This window comes from Miniopterus natalensis, chromosome 19 (assembly GCF_054644295.1).
Source record: "Miniopterus natalensis isolate mMinNat1 chromosome 19, mMinNat1.hap1, whole genome shotgun sequence".
NCBI lineage: Eukaryota > Metazoa > Chordata > Mammalia > Chiroptera > Miniopteridae > Miniopterus > Miniopterus natalensis.
In genome coordinates, this window is record NC_142099.1 from 269,304 (window position 1) to 287,281 (window position 17,978).

The following is a 17,978-nucleotide window of genomic DNA, read 5'->3' on the forward strand; positions in this document are numbered from 1 at the left end:
GGTCCTTCTCTGTAGTCCCAGCTACCATATGTAACTTCCACCTCTATTATGATACCTGCTGTCTCCAAACTAGGCTGTAAGTCTTTAGAGGAATGGGACTGAGTCTTACTTGCCTTTAAATTCCTAATACCTAGCATGGTGTCAAGTGAATTGGAGGTGCTCAATAAACATTTCTTGAATGAATGAAACAATGAGGAAAAAAAGCACTTTACTTGGGCCAGAGTCTCTTGAAAGGCAGGGTGAAGAATACAAGTCCTTCTTACATGCACAGTAAGTCCTCACTTAATATCGTCAATAGGTTCTGAGACTTTAAGTGAAATGATATATAACAAAAGGAAGCTTACTATAGGCTAACTGATATAAACAAGAGGGAAGTTCCTTCATCATCTCATCAGCATTATAACAAAATGATGAACAAAATAATGTTGAGAACCTGCTGTACTTTTCCACAATATGCTCACCACTATTGAGATAGGCCTATAAATGTAGTGGTTGCAAGCACAGGCTCTGATATCAAATTGTTCCTATTTCAGCTTCCTGTTACTAAATGTGGGACCTTGGACAAGTTACTTAATCTGTGTACCAGTTTCTCCTAAGATAAAAATAATAATAGATATCTCATAGAATGTTACAAGTTAATGAGATAATACATGTAGAGTGATTAGAACAATGCCTAGAATATATCACGTACTCAGAAGTAATTAAAATTTATTATTTCAAATATTAAGAAGACTCTGGATAGGGTGTTCTGACTTTACTTAGAAGTTTTCATTAAAAAACTAACATGAAACTAATCTGCATCTCCTTTCATGAAGAATTCCAGGATTAGAACCTGTGATTAGTTAATCTTGAAATGTGACCGTTAAAGACCGCGATGATGCTCTCAGCACCCTCGAGCCGCAGTCTTTTGCTCACAGTCCAGGTCCTTGGTCACCGTGCCCAGGCTGGAGACCTCTGTATTCTTACCCCTCAACCTTAACCTTTGATATCTGGTGGCTTTTTAAAAGCTCTGTTTCATTTAACAACTGAGCAGGGAAAATATATGTATATATTTCATTCTAAAGGAAATCTCATTTCTGCTGCAACTCATAGTTGATTCCAGCCCAGAAGCATACCCGGAAATGGCCGGGAAACCTCGGGGTCCGAGCAGCCCCGTTCCCACCACGCGGGCCCACCGCGACCCCCTTTAAAGCCTTTCTTCCAGCCCGATGGGCACGTCCTCCACGACAGCGCTTCTGCTGTGCTTTTGTAACCGAACTCAAGGGGTTCGATGCTTGGGGTGGTCTACTGAAGAGCCAGAGGCGTGGCTGCCTTTCGCGGTTCATTTACTTGCAGTAAGAGAGTAGTGGGGCATCACGTCCAACGCGGGGTCTCCGGGGGCGAGGCGTGGTCGCGGCTGACACCACGGTTTGCTCAGTTACGTGTTGATTTCGCCTTTGCGGCTGGCGACCCTCATCTGGTTGGGTTCCAGCCACGCTCGTCTGGTTGTAGCTGCGTCTGCAGAACACTGTCGTACATTTAAACATTTACCGAGAATACCCTTTAGGAAGAATCCCCGCACCTTGAGACCCGGATCCTATCTAACACTTTGGGGTCCTCCCTTCCTTCCTGGTCCTTCGGGGTGTTTTTCTCAGGGGTGGCGGCACCCGTCTGGGCGACTCCAGTCCCGCGTCCAGCCCCTTTTCACAGCCTTGAAGAAAGAACAGGCGTCGGGAACAGCAGCGCGAACGGCCGGCGGCTTCCACATCCGGGCCCTCGGCAGCCTGAGCTAGGCCGCATGCGCCCCGGGGCCCCGCCCCTCCGGAGCCTCAGCCCCATTGGCGCAGAGACGGGGGGGAGGAGCGCGCTGTCGCCGCGGGCGGGTGACCACGTGACCCGCGGCGGGGCGGGGCTGTGCCGCCGCCTCCGGCCCGGCTGAAAGGGCTCGGTAGCCGGCCTGGTCGGTGTGGAGGCGCCGCCGCAGGGCCCGGCCCCAGCTCCCCGGCCCGGCGCGCAGAGGGAGCTGCTCCTGGCCCTCGTCGGCCCCAGGTTTGCTTTCCCTCCTTGCCCGGGGGTGCGCCCTTTGGTCCACGACCGCGGAGCCTGCGGCCGCCGGGAAACCCGGACCGAGTGTCCGCGAGTAACCGGAAGTGCGGCGGCCGAGGGGCGGTGCGGGGGCCGCGGGGCTAGCGGGCTGCGGGCTGTGGGGGGCCGGGCCTGCGGCGTCGGGTCGGGACGCGGCCGACCGGCGCCCAGCGGCCTGGGCCCTGGGAGCGGCCCTGCTCCGCCCGCCCTCGCGCTCCGGGACCGCGGGCCCGACTGAAAGGCGGTCAATGGAAAGTTGAAAGAAGAGCCGCCCCGCGCGGTGGGTCCCGCCGAGAGCGCGGCCGGCGCTTTTCTCGGCGACCTGCGCGGTTCGTGCTGGGGAAGGAGCCCCAGGACGTTCGGTGGCGCCCCCTTCCCCTCTTTAATGCAGGGATTAGTTGTGTTGCATTCGAATCAGATGCGGGAGAACCCGGTTGATTTAATCACGCCGTAGCCATTTTTGGAAACTTGCATTATATGTAACTTTGTTATGCACACTTACCAGTGGTAGGAGATTGGGTCCTTGACCTTAGAGGTTGACATAATACAGACAAAAAACAATTAGCAGAAGGACAAAAGTTAAGCAAAACAGGACTCGGGGCTTTGTGATGAAGTTAGTTATTATCCAGGAGGATTCTTGATATTTTGTCTTGAGCTGGTTGGGAAGGAACCATGGCTACCAGGGGCAGGTACTTCTTGCAGGAGAAACAGAAGGAAGCAAAGGTAGGAAGAGGTAGGATCTGGTTGAAAGATGCTGACCAGACTGGAGAAAAAAACCAATATGTAGATGTCCAGCTCCAGAAAAATTATAAATTTCTGCATTATTGGGTGTGTGTTTTTTCTCTAGGACAGGGAAGAATTGTATGTTGTGAATAGTTATGTACTAGAGACCTTTTGGAGCCAAAAGGAAGACAGTCTTGAGTGTTTGTTATGGCAAGTGGCATACAAGGCTGTATGTTTCTATATAAGTGGAGTGCATTTTGGAGGGGGAGAAAACGGGGACCTGGGGAGGACAGGAAGGAATGGGATAAGATACATGGAAAAGGGGAATGATCCTTTTTTAGCTTGTGAGATAGCAGAGTGATATAACTGGGTCCTATCCTACCAATTTAAGTGTATTTTATACTACATTCCAACATGCATATTCACAATAGGCTTATAGTAATTGCTTCTTGATTGATTTGAGCCCCCCAAAAGGCATTATGGTCAATGCTTAGGTAGGCTCAGGAGTCAGAAGATGGCAGTTTAAATCCTGGCTCTGCTACTTACTAGCTGTGACATCTTAGGTAGTTATTTAACTGCCCTAAGCATCAGGCTTTCTATCTGTAAGGTGCAAACATTGGTAGTAACATCAACTTTACAAAGTTCTTGGGAAGATTAAATGAGACAGTCCATGTAATCAATGAAAAATAGGTATGATAATCCCTAATCTAGGGCCTGATAAGGTAAGAATTATCTATTTTTTAGATATTGCTTTATGGACTTGTCTGCTTGTCCCATACAGCCTTTAACTGTAAAGATAACCTTGAGCTTTGAAGTTCTTTACTCAGCTTGTGTGCTTGGACTTTTATTGCCTGCCTGTTCATTCTGTGCACTCTGACCCTCACAGTGGAGGAGAGAACCAGTCTCTTCCTACAGGAGGGCTTCCTGGAGCTAAGACTTGAAGGATTGATGCACTCAGGTTTGCCAGAAGAACCAGCCAGGGCTCCTAGCCTAGCTGGTTGCGTTGCTGCTGGGCCTCCAAGGAGGACGATGGCCCTTTTTGGTTCTGGTATTTATGCACTCGCACTCTCATTCAGTCAGCTAATGTATTCCAGGTGCTAGGGACACTGCAGTGAACAAAGACTTAGTCCTAACCCTAGTGGAAGTTATAGTCTAGTAGGAGAGAGAAACAAATTAAGGAACATAAAATATATACCACAAAGTGGGGCATGGCTGTGTTAGATAAAGTCATCAGGGTGTGCTGCTTTTTGAGGAAGTAATTTTCAGTCCAACACTTGAGTCAAATAAAGGATCAGGCAACCCCCGGGGGAAGAGCATTGTAGGCAGAAGGAAGCAGTGCAAATGTTCCAGGTATCCTGGGAGGCTGGAGGTAGGTGGAGGTGCCACGTTACACAGAGCTGTGAAAATTTTGTGTTTATTTTGTGTGATAGGAGACAATTATAGTATTTTGAACTAGGAAAGTGTTATGAACAAGTAGACTTAGATATGGATAAGAAAATTATTTCCTTGTTTAACAATTTTTTTTCTTCTTAGTGCCCCACAGTTGTTGGCTACTTAGGGCAAATACAATACCCTAGGCTGATAACTTTAGGAAATACTCACTCATTTACAGTCTGTGACCAAGCTCAGAATCCTTTATCTCTACTCTATTCTCCTTTCGACCTTAACAATAATACACATTTTAAAAGGCAAAATTCCCATAAACCCACCATCTTATATTAGTTATTTGTCTAGATGCCTGCATATCTTTTACTTAGTTGCGATTCTGGATTCTTCCTTTTCCTCCTGACATTTCTCCATAACTGTTTTTGCATAATCTTTTTATAAATCATTAATTTGCTGAGTTATTTTATTATTTATTTGGTTAATTATTTTAAATGGATTTTAAACAAGGCTTTATGCAAGATGCAGGCACAGAGGATGGGCTCAACGACTGTTTTTTGTGCATGTAAAGAAGGAATTAAGGAAATAATAGAACCTTTCATTTATTGAGCACTTGTTGAGACCCAGACATTGAGCTGAGTCCTTAACTGACACTGTCTCAGTTCTCACAGCAACTCCTTGAGGCATGTAATCATAGCTCACCTACTTTATCAAAAGGGAAATGGAAGCCTAAGGACTTTAAGTCACTACCCAAGTTCTCACAGCTACAGAGGAGCGTAGTGGGAACTTGAACCAAAATCTAATTTCAGAGCTTGAACATTTAATTTTAACTAGCACAGTGTGCCAACTCTCAGATACCATGTTCTTTAAAAAAAAAAACACAACCTTTTAATTTTAAAATCATTTGAGACGTACAAAAATGTTGTAAAATAGTACAAAGAATGTCCATACACCCTTTGTCCATAGTCCCTAAATGTTAACATTTTACTGTGTTTGCTTTATGATTCTGTTTCTCTGTTCACACAGATATGCATTTATTTCTGACTCAGCAATCCGTGTTCTAGAAATTCACTCTGAAGATACCCATGCATAAGGTTACTCATCGTAGCAGTGCTTGTAGTTTGAAAGTATTTAAAACAACTGAAATGCCCATGTGTACGAAAGTGGTTGAATAAACTTGGTATATCCACATATAATGGATATTTTGCAGCTGTGAAAGAGAATAAAGAAAATCTTTACCAATTGATATAGAATGATTTCCAGGATAAACAGTAAATTGTAAAAGCAACAGGGTAAAAGAATGTGCTTGCTACTTTTGTGTAATTTTCACACTGATACTGGCAGTGGGCTGTGGTTCACACTCTTCAGGTTTAGTCATCGGTGTTACGTAACCTGTGTCCTTTCTTCTGCATGATGTGTTTTCATTGCTCTTTCATTTAAAAAAATTTTCAGAATGTTTGATTTTTGTTATAATGGCTACCTTTGTATACTTAGACCTTTTTAAATGCCTCTAGTCCCATTTTTTAAAATATATATCTTTATTGATTTCAGAGAGAGGGAGGGAGAGAGAGAGAAAGAAGCATCAATGATGAGAGTCATGATCAGCTGCCTTCCACACGCCCCCTGCATGTGCCCTGACTGGGAATTGAACTCCAATCCATGCTTAACTGCTGAGCCACGCCTGGCCGGGCTAGTCCCGTTTTCTTATTGAACCTTTAATTATCTGGTTTCCCAGTTTTTAATAGTGCTCTTCACTCCTGCCTTCCATTAATGCAGTAATCAGTGAGGTTATTTCAGTTTTCTTCCCCTTCTCCCAGTTTTTAGTTGAATTATTTTTATTTTATAGAACATAAAATGTTTTACAAGGTTGCTAATTCAGCAGCACATTATCACTTTGCCACTGTGGTCAAGTTTTGTTTTAAAACTGGATGGTATTTTTAGAAGATACTGGGGAGATAGATTGTGCATTTTAAAATTTTCTCCACGTTGAAGGACCTTAAATTTCCCTTTGTTCCTTTTCTCCTTGCCTGTGAGGTCCACAAGGTTCCTCCCCTTCCTTTTTACTCTCCTCTTTCCTAAGAATTGTTGTTCCAGGCTGCCTCTTCTATGTGCACGCTAAGTCTCTTCCTTGTATCCTGCTTTTATCAGAACTCTTAAAATTTTTTTTGTACTTAGAGTGGGTTTTCTCTTTTTGACAGTGAACCTTTGATCGATTCTGCCACAGGTAGCCCCGTTTTGTTTTCTGTCCACTGACTGAAGTCAGTCTTAAATTACTGGCATGGAAACCCATAGGTTTTCTGAAAAATCCCAACTGAATTACATTTTACATTTTCCTTGACTTCTGTGATTCAGCCTGTATCAAGTTCAGGCCAGGGGATACAGAGGGGACAAAGAAATAGTGAACTCGCTGCAGGTGAGGTGGTGGTCCCATGATCTGGTGCGGAGTTCGGAGTTGTGTTTTATGGGAGAGACAGCTGGCATGTGTTCACGCCATCTTTCCTGGAACCAGAACCATGAAACATGTCATGTTATTAGTGGCGGCTGTGGGCTAAGTGTATGTCCCCTGTGCTCTCTGCATCTGAGCGGCTCCGTGTTTGCTTCTGGTCCTCAATAGCAGAAAGGTTGCTGAGGAAACGGAAAGTCTGGTGACCTGGAGCAGGCAGGTTAGAGCTGCTGAGGGAAGAAAGCAGTGGACAGGCCTGGTGTCTAACCTCTCATGCCCATAGTCAATGTGTCCTGAGTTGTTTGTGGCTGAAATATAAGTCAGCCTAGTCTTGTAAATTGTGAATGACGAGAGTGGTGGCGACGGCGGGCCCTACAGGGAAGGTGTGGAGGGGTGTCCTCCCTGGGGACACTGTGGTCCCTGATGTACTTCAGACCAGGGCAGCTTGTCTCCTGGAGGAAGCTCATGCTTCATCAGCGAGCTTAGTGTTAGGGGCCCTTCCCTGCAGTGCCACTATGTCCCCAAGGATGGTTTGTAGGTTCTTTATTGTCCATTTCCTCCAAAGTCATGTGGGATGACAGGGATTGCGTAAGAAAACCCACCTGCTCTTGTTAAGAAAACTGTCCCCGTTTTCGGGTGGTTTGAGTGAAATGATGTAGTGCTAAGTCCTCTCATTTGTGACTGTTTTTCCTTTTCTTGTCCTGTGTTTTATAGAATGCGGTTGCAATCTTCCTTGAGAAATCACATCCTCAGGACCAGGAAGTAAATGCTGCTTTTCCTTCATTCACATTCTAGGTGAGTTCCATTTCCTCAGCCTTTTGAAATGGCCCTTCTTTCTTCTAAACCGTATCTCATCAGACCAGCTCCCACCTTATGGCATTCAGCCTTGGTCCTTTACCAGACAAGGACACAAGTAGGACTGCAATAAGCTGCTTATTAAGCACCAACTGTATGCCTGAGCTGCTCTGTATATTAAGAAAAGAGCAGCAATCAAAACAGACATCATGCCATATTCTGGCCGTAGACAGCAAATCCGTGGATTTCCTGTGCACTGTATTAGATGACAAGTACTGTGGAGAAAAGCAACAGTGAAGGGGTCAGGGAATGCCAGGGCACTACTCAGCCAGAGTGACGGGAAGAACCTAGGTTTGAGATCACCCAGGTTGTGGAAGAAATAATAATTCCTAGTACTTTCCATATATGTTGCTGATTGGTTTGATACTGGCAAAGAGAGAAACGAACTGATTTCAGCCCCTGCAAAACCGAGGGTATTTACGGACCCTGATGCAGAATTTCTGTCTTTCCTACAGTGATTTTTAACTTTGAGCATTATTTTCTTAGTTATAGGAATATAAATAATATTTCTCCTTTGTCTCACAGTGTTGGAAATACCGAGTAAGGAACTGGTAGTGTATATGATGTTGGAAACTTGTAGAGACCAACAGCTCATGACTCAAAGATCTAAAACAAGTGTATCTTTCAAGTTCTTATCTGGAAAACGACAATGAAGAAAATGATGGGTCAAGATGACCAGTGGAAAACTCCCTAGGAGAGAGCCATAGAAATGTGCACTTCAGAAGAGAGAGCTAATCAGAGAACTCAGAGAAGGAAATTATATCATGCGTGCCCTGAGAAGGGTCAAAAGATTTTCATTCATGTACATGAGATTGCTCAAATAGATGATCAAATATACCAGTGCCTTGAACGCAAGCAAAACTTCTGTGAGAACTTAGCTCTTATTATGTGTGAGAGAACCCACACTGGGGAGAAACCTCATCAGTGTGATATGTGTGAAAGAACCTTCATCCAGCGCTCAGATCTCATTTCACACCAGAGGGTCCACAGTTATGAGAAACCTTATAAATGTAGCAAATGTGAGAAGAGCTTCTGGCACCACTTAGCCCTTTCAGGACACCAGAGAACACACGCAGGTAAAAAGTTCTATACATGTGACATTTGTGGCAAGAATTTTGGACAGAGCTCTGATCTGCTTGTCCACCAGCGAAGCCACACAGGTGAGAAACCGTATCTGTGCAGTGAGTGTGATAAATGCTTCAGTCGAAGTACAAACCTCATTCGGCACCGAAGAACTCACACCGGTGAGAAACCATTTAAGTGTCTGGAGTGTGAAAAAGCTTTTAGTGGGAAATCGGATCTCATTAGCCACCAGAGAACTCACACTGGCGAAAGGCCCTACAAATGTAATAAGTGTGAGAAAAGTTACCGACACCGTTCAGCCTTCATTGTTCATAAAAGAGTTCATACTGGGGAGAAGCCCTATAAATGTGGCGCCTGTGAGAAGTGCTTTGGCCAGAAATCAGACCTTATTGTCCACCAGAGAGTCCACACAGGGGAGAAGCCCTATAAATGTTTGGAATGTATGAGAAGTTTTACTCGGAGTGCCAACCTAATCAGGCACCAGGCAACTCACACGCACACTTTTAAATGCCTTGAGTATGAGAAAAGTTTCAGCTGTGGCTCAGACCTTATTGTGCATCAAAGAATTCACATGGAAGAGAAACCACGTCAGTGGTCTGCATGTGAGAGTGGCTTTCTCCTAGGCATGGGCTTTGTTGCCCAACCAAAAATGAGAACTCAAACAGAGGAGCTGCATTATCAATACAGTGTGTGCGATAAAGGCTTCCGCCAGAGCTCAGCCCTCCTTCAACATCAGACAGTCCACATTGGTGAAAAACCATATATCTGTAATGTGGCTGAGAAAGGGCTTGACCTCAGCCCTTCCCATGCGTCAGAAGCCTCACAGACGTCTTGGCCAGACAAGAAGTTATAACAACATAAAAAAAGTACTTAAGAATCAGAGAACTCATTTAGATGAACTCTAGGCTAATCTTAGACTTTTCTAAGAGCTCAGACTTCAGTGGGGACCAGAGAATCTGCGGTTGTAGGAAGTTGGGAAATGGTTTACCCAAAGAGCCAACCTAATAACACCTATCAGTCACTCCAATGAGAAACCTTCAAAGGCCTTCAGGTTTGGAAACCTTTAGTCTGAGCTCATATCTCATCACCCACAAGAAGATTCGTACTGGTGGGGAACCTTGTAGATGCAAGAGAGTGAGAGAGCTTCCTAGCAATGCTTACTCCTCTCCATCCCAGAAAATTCGCACCAGAGGACAGTGCCATTGGTGTGAACAGTGCTTCAGACACTATGCACAGCTCACTGGATGTCAGAAAGCCCACATGGGAGAAACCCCAGCAAAGTGTGGAAAAAGCTTCCCACAGAACTATGACTTTCTTACCCATCAAAGAAGCCATATCGGTAAAATTTTAGGCATTTGTCTTGAATGTGGCAAAAGCATTAGATGGAGAGTCTTCTTGGGTTTGCAACAACAAAACAGTCTAAGAAGAGACCTTATGAAATCTCTGAGTGAGAAAAGCTGTCAATGATCAGCTCCTTTGGTACACCAGGGAACTCACACAAGTGAAAAAAACCGTAAATATCTTGAGTCTGAATAAAGCCTTGCTAGAAACCTCTACCTTTGGGCTCCAAAGAACCTACTCTGCAGAGAATTTTGCTCTGGTGAGAGATCTAGTCATGGACTGTGTACATATAATAGGTATGAGAATAACCGTGCTCATAGTTAACTGACCCATGGGGTGGCGGTGACTTTAATGAGTCAGTATGAAAACAGTTGTTAGATACCCAGAAGTGTGTTGTGGGAGGAGCTTGGGCAGGTCAGAGCAGGCTGATGGAAAACTCAGGTGAAGATGCTTTTTTATCTGAACCACTTAGTTGATGATTGCTTTACTTCCTCTTTTTAACATTTGGAAATCCAATAAAGGAAAGGACTGTGCCTGTGTGATAGATGGTGTGGCATGTGTTACCGTTGGGGAGAGTACTGACTTTATCTCTTAATTTTTTTTTTTTTAATCTTGGCCAGACTGGGGACTGGTGTTTTGATAGTAGCTTGGGAAACTTGCTGGTAGTGAAAAGAACTAAGCAGTAGGGAGTAGTTATCCTGGATCAGAACTCCCAAGTTTCCCCTTTGGAGGGCCAACCTCATAAAGAAGCAGAACACCCAATGTTTTGCTTGGTGTGAGTTGAGGCATACCCTCGAAGTTTCCTTTCCCTAAGATATCTGAGTATCACTGGTATATGAATTTTCTGCTTTAGAGATTCATCTCTTCAACTCAGAAATGCAGATTTCAAGATGAGTTATGATATTGCTAGTATCTACAGTTTTGTGGCTTCATGTATCATCTCCTCCAATGATAATGTATTCTCATCAGCTCATGTCTGAATGTCTGAGGGAAGACTGGAAGAAACGTTAGGCCTGCACAGGCGAGTAACACACGATGGAACAATGTTAATGGAGGAACCGTGCTTCTTGGTTTTGACTATCCTGATTCCAAAGCCAGTGTTCTTTTCACTCCATTATCCTGCTGCCTATAGCAAAGTCAGCCCCATAATGATATGCCTTTCATTTACTTTAGCTCTGCCATGAAAAGAGAGGATGCTTTTTAATCCCAGGGAAAGGATTGCAATCACCACAATATAAGGTATTTATTTGGCTTGGAACGTAGGATGCTAAATGCTAGAGGGGAAAAGTAGTTGCCAAATTCATCAGAGGTTTGAGGATAAGCACTTAGCTCCAGGTTAACAGAATTATTATATTTAACATTCTCTAGAAGTACTGTAATTAATCCAGGAATCTATAAATGGACACTTCTGAAGGTTTTTCCCCCCTCAGATTAAAACATATTTAATAAAATACTTAAGATTCCTGCAGTGTTTGGGACTAGACTGGTGAATAAATATTTTGTTGCTAGTCTGTCTGGTTGATCATAGCGAATCCTTAAACTCAGGAGCGTTGGCCTCGGACTCCTGGAGGTGGCCAGCGGCTATTTTGTGTGTGGCTCTAAGCTGTGGTCCTGATGACTGGCTGATGATCTTGATAATCATAGGGTTGGTGGGTATAGCTCATAGTGATAGTATGGAATCTGATTCTAGGGTGTTTTTTCTTTTAGCAAACAGATTCTGGAAGGTGATTCAATCTGATAGGTTTTTGTTTTCATAAATAGCCCTTATTCCATGAAAAGTTGCCCAGTGTGGTAAAAAACACAAGATGTATTTGTTTTTCTTTGGTGAAAATCATGCCTATCACTAGTATGTGTTTGATTGTTGTAACACTGAAATAGTATGGGTGTATGGCATGGTGGTGATGAAATCAGTCCTGTGGCTACTTGTTAGTCATTAGAGAGAACTTGCGGAAGGGGACAGAATTGGTCTCGTTGGCATAATGACTTGACCCTTCTTTCAGCTAATCTCACTGGTGATTGTCTCTAGTCTTCAAGTAAATTAAAGATGGACCACCCCTCAAACACCGAAGTTTGTGGGTATGAAACAGGTCCGAGGTCTCTTAACCATGAGGAAAAGGTGTTGGTATTATTCCTATAGCATAACCTGAGGTTGGGGAGGACCACTTGGGAGCCTGTAACCAAAACTAGAAGGTACCTTCTGGGATGGATGGAGGTTCTTGAAACAGTGCCAACCTAGATCTACCTCAGGTAAGTAGTTAGAGTAACTTTCAAGATTTCAGACCAAACAAGACACTTGTATTCAGTGTATCATTCCTATGCTTTAATGTTTTTGTTTTCCCTTAATTCTTAAATAAACATTTGTTCTGAAAAACTGCATTTTGTCTACTGTACTAAGAAAAGCTTTCCCCCTACACCTGCATTAGAATAAAGCAGGTATTCAGGAATCCTTTCACAATATATATCATCAGTTCATCATGATGTATACTTTACATTTTAATCTTGCAGTTTTGTCAGTTATACCTCAATAAAGCTGAATGAAAAAAGAATAAAGTGGATACTCATGTGGCCCTGAGCCCTGGTGGTGACAGTCACCGGCATGGCTCAGCAGTTGAGCATTGACCTAGGATCCAGGTGATTGGGGTTCGATTCCCAGTCAGGGCACATGCCAGGGTTTCGGGCTCAATCCCCAGTGGGGGGCGTGCAGGAGGCAGCCGATCAGTGACTCATTGATGTTTCTATCTCCCTCACCTTTCCTGTCTCTGAAATCAATATATATATATTTCATATATATTTTAAAAATTTCTAAAAAAATAGAAGCCTAGGAGTTTCCAGTGCTAAGGCTGAGAGTGAGTGAAACCTGGAAGGAGTGCAGTCTGTGCTCCCTGGGCAGCGGGTCCTTTTGGAGCCTCCTCACTGCATGACATAACAGCACAGGGAGGAGTAATAGCTTCATCTGACCACATTGGCTAAAATTCAGTAACCACCAGTGCTCCATTAATGACCCACGTGGAATCCAGTACCCTTGTTAATCACAGATGTTAAACACATCCAGGTTTCCAAGAGAAGAAAGACACCTGGGAGGATCATCCTCTAGAGCAGCTCAATTCCACTCAACCATGCTTTTCCATACTCCACATCCTGGGCAGGATGTGCTAGTACTAATGCATCAGTGAGAACATGAACACACCTATGGCAAGAGGATCTTCAGGTGAGTGGGGAAAGGGTTAAATATCCTTTCCAATATAATTAGTGAAGGTCCTGCTAAGAAACGCTTTCTTCTAGAGATGTTAGGTGGCCTGGTTGAGTCCAGACATGGCTAAATTATTAGGAATACTTTCTGGTTTATCAGGTTCCTTACCATGAGAGGTTTATGTGTAGGGTTGAGGTTTGTGGGTGAACATAGGGCAGGAGACAGCTCTGAGACCCTCTCCAACATTTTGTGTATCTGACAGTTCTACTAGACTAGCCGACCTCTAACACCTACTTACCTACCCATACCCTTATTGGTAGAAATGTGGGTTGATGTATAGATACAATTAGTGAATACTCATCCCTGAACAGTTGAGTGTTATCTGAGTTGTGAGATAGACCATCTTTTACATGTTTATTGTCCACGTGTGTCCCTGCCTCAGTGCAGTCTTTTATATCTGGCATCTTTATCTGGTGTATCAGGGAGGCTGCTATTTTTATGTATGGTATTATTTTCTGGAGACATGTTGAAATTATGTTACTTACAAATAGTGTCAATTTTGTCTTTTTTAAAAATATATTTTTGTTGTTATTAGAGAGGAAGGTAGAGGGAGAGAAACATAAACAGAGTAAAACATCAATTGGCTGCCTCCGGCACACCTCCTACCGGGGACAGAGTCTGCAACCTGGGCATGTGCCCTGACTGGGAATGGAACCAGCAACCTTTCAGTGCACAGGACACCCCACCAACTGAGCCACATCAGCAAGGGCAATTTTACCTTTTTTTCCACTTGACTTTTGTTTTCACTTTTGTCTATCACCAGGATTTTTTGGAATGTATGAATAGTAGTGGTAACAGGGAATATCTTCATTCATTTGTGACTTTAATTAGAATATTCTAAATGTTTCACAAATTTTGAGATTTGTAATATCTTCCTGGATGCTCCTTATTTGGTTAAAAAAACTTTTTTATTATTGGACCACTAAGGGTTTTTACCATTATAGAGTCTTAAATTTAGTTAAACTTCAATCTTCTGCTACATTTGCCCAGCTTTGAAACTTGGATTCTGACCAGAGTTTCGATCTCTGAGGCTGTGTGCAGACTTCTTTCTCAGTTATAGTGTTACCTGTTGTCAGTCCTTACTAGTTAATACTAGGCTGCTCTGCATGTTGTCTGTGACCCTCCCCCGTCTTGAGCCCTAACACAGAGGTGTACCTGAGGGGAATCACTGTGCCCACCGTAAAGGTTTCAACCCAACACTCCATCCCAGGAGCTTTGTTTGCAGTTGTAGTTCACCAGGCTCTTCCAGACTTCTGTTCACCTTTCAGGAACAATCTGGAAAAGCTGGTGAAAAATGACTCCATCTCTGAAGACTGTGATTGGGAATTAGGTCCAGACAGTGTCACCATGCTCTCCCATGGCCCCACACTACCCTTTACACACCCCACATCCACCATGATGCCTGAAGTACCTCTATGCATTTATTCCTTAAATATCTCCCTTTTCCTAGTGGTCTATACGATTCTTAATGCCAAGGACCATGTGTTGTTAGATGCTGTCATTCACATCCTCATATAATGACTTAGTAAGTACTGAATTAGACAACTGATTGATAAAATAGGCTAAAAACTAGATAGGTAGAATGGATTCTGAGACCAGACCAGATGGAATGAAGGTGAGGGAATGGGACACAGAAGACGGAAGTTATAACTTACCCAATGCTCCGCCCCTCAGGTACAAAGTTGTAATTATATATATATTTCTTTCTTTTCTATAAATACATTTGGAAGGTGTTTCCCAAACCAGTCCCACCCCATTAACCCCACCGGTTCATCTTTTCTAAATGAAAAGAATGCTGCTGCTGCTGCCGCCAGTATCTGTGGTTGGTGAACAGCTGCCCCAGTCTACCCACTGTCACTCCAGCTTGATACAAGGCTCTTCCTGGGCCCAGTAAGTGGGATTTTTAGAGGTCCCCAAAGGGTAGGAGGCAGGCAGCCAAGAATCAGATAAGATAAAACAGGCATCTGTAGTAGTAATAATCATGCTACTAGCATGAATTCGGTGCTTCTGCCAGGCACATGCAGTAGTTGGAGAGGGGAAGAGAGGCCCAAAAAAAAAGAGGTCTGGACACTCACTAGACTCCTAGTCTGAGAAACAAGCTCAGACTGAGTAGTCATTATCAGGTGGACAGAACTCTGGGCTGAGCTAGGAGATGGACTCCCTGCCCCTCAAGAGTCCTTGACCACCTTGGGGTCTCCCATGCTCTCTGAGGGTGGTGGGGCTCCAAAGATCCTGGCGAGGAGCCCACGGTTGGAGCGGGCCTGGTCCTGAGCATTGGCCAGGCGAGCCCGTTCACGACCCCCTGGACGAGCTGCCTTACGGGCCCTCAGCTCCTGCTCAGTAGGACGCTGGGCAAATGTCCAGGAGCCATCCGGGCGGGTGGAGTCCCCGTCAGCGGCAAGGAAGCGCTTCCCTCGCTCCACACTGCGCAGATAGAAGTCAGTCTCACGCTTGGCCTGGGCAACTTCTGCTCTCAGGCGCTGCCTGCGCACCTGGCGCTCAAAGGCAAGATGCTCGCTGAGGTGGGACCAGGTGAATCGGTGCAGGTACTGCAGACAGGAAAACAAGAAAAGGTCTGGGTAGGACAGGTCAGGATGGAGAGAAAACAGGAGGTGCCTGGGCTGGGTGGGAAGGTAGGAGGATGGGAGATGCGACAGACAAGCCTATCCCCTCACCTTGAGGTTCCATAGGTCGTAACGGAAGGGGCTGCGCCTGCGGGCACCCATGGGCGTGTTGTGAAGGCTGGCGGCCACACGCTTGGCTACTCGCTTGTCCCGGAACTCCACCCAGCCCTCTGTGTAGTCCTTGCTGTACTTGGACCGCTTTTTCCCTCCGGTGGCTGAGGCTGCTGCTGCCTTCTTCTTGCGACGCACAAACCCATCTGTGTGCCAAAGACAGAGCAGTGGTCATGGAGACAGACGCAGCACCCACTTACGGCATCGCCCGCTGGCCGAGTTCTCAGAACCTGCCCGCAGGCCAGGATCCCAACTCTAGGTCTTTGCCGGAAAGGGAGTTGAGAACTGCAAAGTCCGCCCTTTCTCCCCATGTCTAACTCAACCCTTCCTCAGTGTTAACTCCTGTCACGATATAAATGGAGTCATTTGAAACTGGAGCCAGAGCTGCCCTTCCAGTACTGGAGCCAGTACTGCTTTGCACGTTTATGCCTCAAACCTTTGGATGTTTAGTGGCTACTGGACTAATAGATAACAGACTGAAAATTAAAAACATTGTTTAGAATTAGCATCACGATGTCATGTTACCTGCACCAATAGCGACGCCTTCCTTCTACTGACGTAACTGTCCCCTTTCTCATAAGTTCCCTTTGTTTGTCTCCTCATCAGAACACTATCTGGGCTTCTGCCTGAAATCAGTGCTTTCCCAGCAGCTGTTCTTATTGATCTCAAATAAATGCTTGTTGCTTCTCACTCTGAAAGGCCTTCGATTTGGTGGTTAACGCTCCTTAATCAGGTCTGCCCTAAATGTTCTATTTAAAATTCACACGGCCCCCAAACTCCAATCCCAATCAGTGCCTGCTCAGGAGTTGGGGGCCGCAATGACAAAGAGATGTCTTCCGTTCTGTGGAAAAGCCACTAAGATTTAACAAACTGGCAAATTCAGGCCAAAAAAGGGGGGGGGGCGGAGGCGAGATTAAACTCCAAATCAGCTCTCCGAGCACAGGCCCGCAGGGCTCCCGCCGCAGCCTGGCCCCTGCGGAACCACCCCGGGGCCTCGGGCGCGCGCTTACCCTCGGGCTGGAAGAAGACGCGCCCCACCTCGCCGTAGGCGCTGAGGAGGTTCCGCACGTGCAGAGGCCGGAAGCGGGGCGGGATGTGGCCCAGGTACACAATACCCGGCACCACCCGCTTCCTGGCGCTGCCAGCTGCCTCCTCGGATTCCTCCTGCTCCTCTTCCGCCTCTAGTTCCAGGTCTCCCCCTTCCACAGGCTCCTGCGCTGCCGCTTCCTTCTCCGACTCCCCTGCCTCCATGCTGGTCGAGACGTGAAGCAAGTCTGCCGTAAAGCGCCGCGCTGTCTGACGCGCGCCATGTGCGACGCCGGCGGCGAGGGGGTGGGGCCGATGAGGGTTCTGACCAATGAAAGGTCCAGGCCTGGTGCAGAGGGCGGAAGTGGGTCCCGGTTCGCGGGAAATTCAAAGCAGGAGAGCGGCTCACAGGCTAGGGAAAGGAACTAGCCTGACTTCCGGGCTGGAGAGAGGCTGACCGGAAATGGCGCGCCGGAAGAGGCGCACCGGCCAAGGCTGATCCCCAAGTGTAATGCTCCCTGCAGAACGCCCGGTGAGACGCGAAATGGCGGGTGGCAGCAGGCCTTGCCGGGATTTGGGAGTGGCTGGAGTGTCTTCTGCGGTGGCAGGCGGGCACGGCTGCGTGGATCGGAGGCACCGCCTTGTTCAGTCCTCTACAGTTCACGGTCATTCTCGGGAGCCGTCCGGCTTTCTTACCTGCCACCTTGGGCTGTTAGGGGGGCCGTGTGCAGGGCGCGCCAGTGCCCGCGCGATGGCGCTCCTGAGCCGTTTCCGCGTGTCCTGCGGGTGACCAGAATTGCCTGTCACCACCCTCCCCGGAGAACTAATGGGCTCCCCGTCGGCACTGCCTCTCAGCTCTGATTTGGCTACTCGTATTTGGAGGCTGAATTCCCCGAAGGAGGTTTGCAAAGTCTGCCTTTGTAAAATGTCAATGCCCAGTATGTTCTCCGGGATCGGGAGTGAGGACCTCATACTGGGGGGCCGGGAGCAAATCCATCGCTCCCGGTTCTCAGCCACGATAAAGCTCCCTGGCTCTGAGCGATGGGGTGGGGCGGGCTTTCTTTCATTCCAGTTC

At 46.1% G+C, this 17,978-nt stretch overlaps 2 protein-coding genes across 2 annotated transcripts; one reads left to right on the forward strand and one right to left on the reverse strand.

Annotated features, from left to right (window-relative positions):
- Positions 1-1,923: 1,923 nt before the first annotated feature.
- ZNF322 (zinc finger protein 322) lies at positions 1,924-12,268 on the forward strand. Its single transcript, XM_087827693.1, has 3 exons — positions 1,924-2,028; positions 7,328-7,408; positions 7,994-12,268. Exon 3 carries the CDS (start codon positions 8,178-8,180, stop codon positions 9,402-9,404), a length of 1,227 nt encoding a protein of 408 aa, XP_087683819.1. The 5' UTR covers positions 1,924-2,028; positions 7,328-7,408; positions 7,994-8,177; the 3' UTR covers positions 9,405-12,268.
- A 2,654-nt stretch (positions 12,269-14,922) lies between these two features.
- ABT1 (activator of basal transcription 1) lies at positions 14,923-17,128 on the reverse strand. The gene is made up of 3 exons (XM_016220305.2): positions 16,888-17,128; positions 15,818-16,023; positions 14,923-15,691 (listed from the first exon to the last, which is right to left on the reverse strand). Exons 1-3 carry the CDS (start codon positions 17,126-17,128, stop codon positions 15,311-15,313), a joined length of 828 nt encoding a protein of 275 aa, XP_016075791.1. The 3' UTR covers positions 14,923-15,310.
- Positions 17,129-17,978: the final 850 nt, after the last annotated feature.

Coding starts and splice junctions, on each gene's coding strand:
- ABT1 (XM_016220305.2), bottom strand. CDS start 17,128: ATGGAGGCAGGGGAGTCGGAGAAGGAAGCGGCAGCGCAGGAGCCTGTG. Junction 16,024..16,887: donor CGTCTTCTTCCAGCCCGAGG/GTAAGCGCGCGC, acceptor TTTGGCACACAG/ATGGGTTTGTGCGTCGCAAG. Junction 15,692..15,817: donor ACGACCTATGGAACCTCAAG/GTGAGGGGATAG, acceptor TCCTGTCTGCAG/TACCTGCACCGATTCACCTG.
- ZNF322 (XM_087827693.1), top strand. CDS start 8,178: ATGTGCACTTCAGAAGAGAGAGCTAATCAGAGAACTCAGAGAAGGAAA.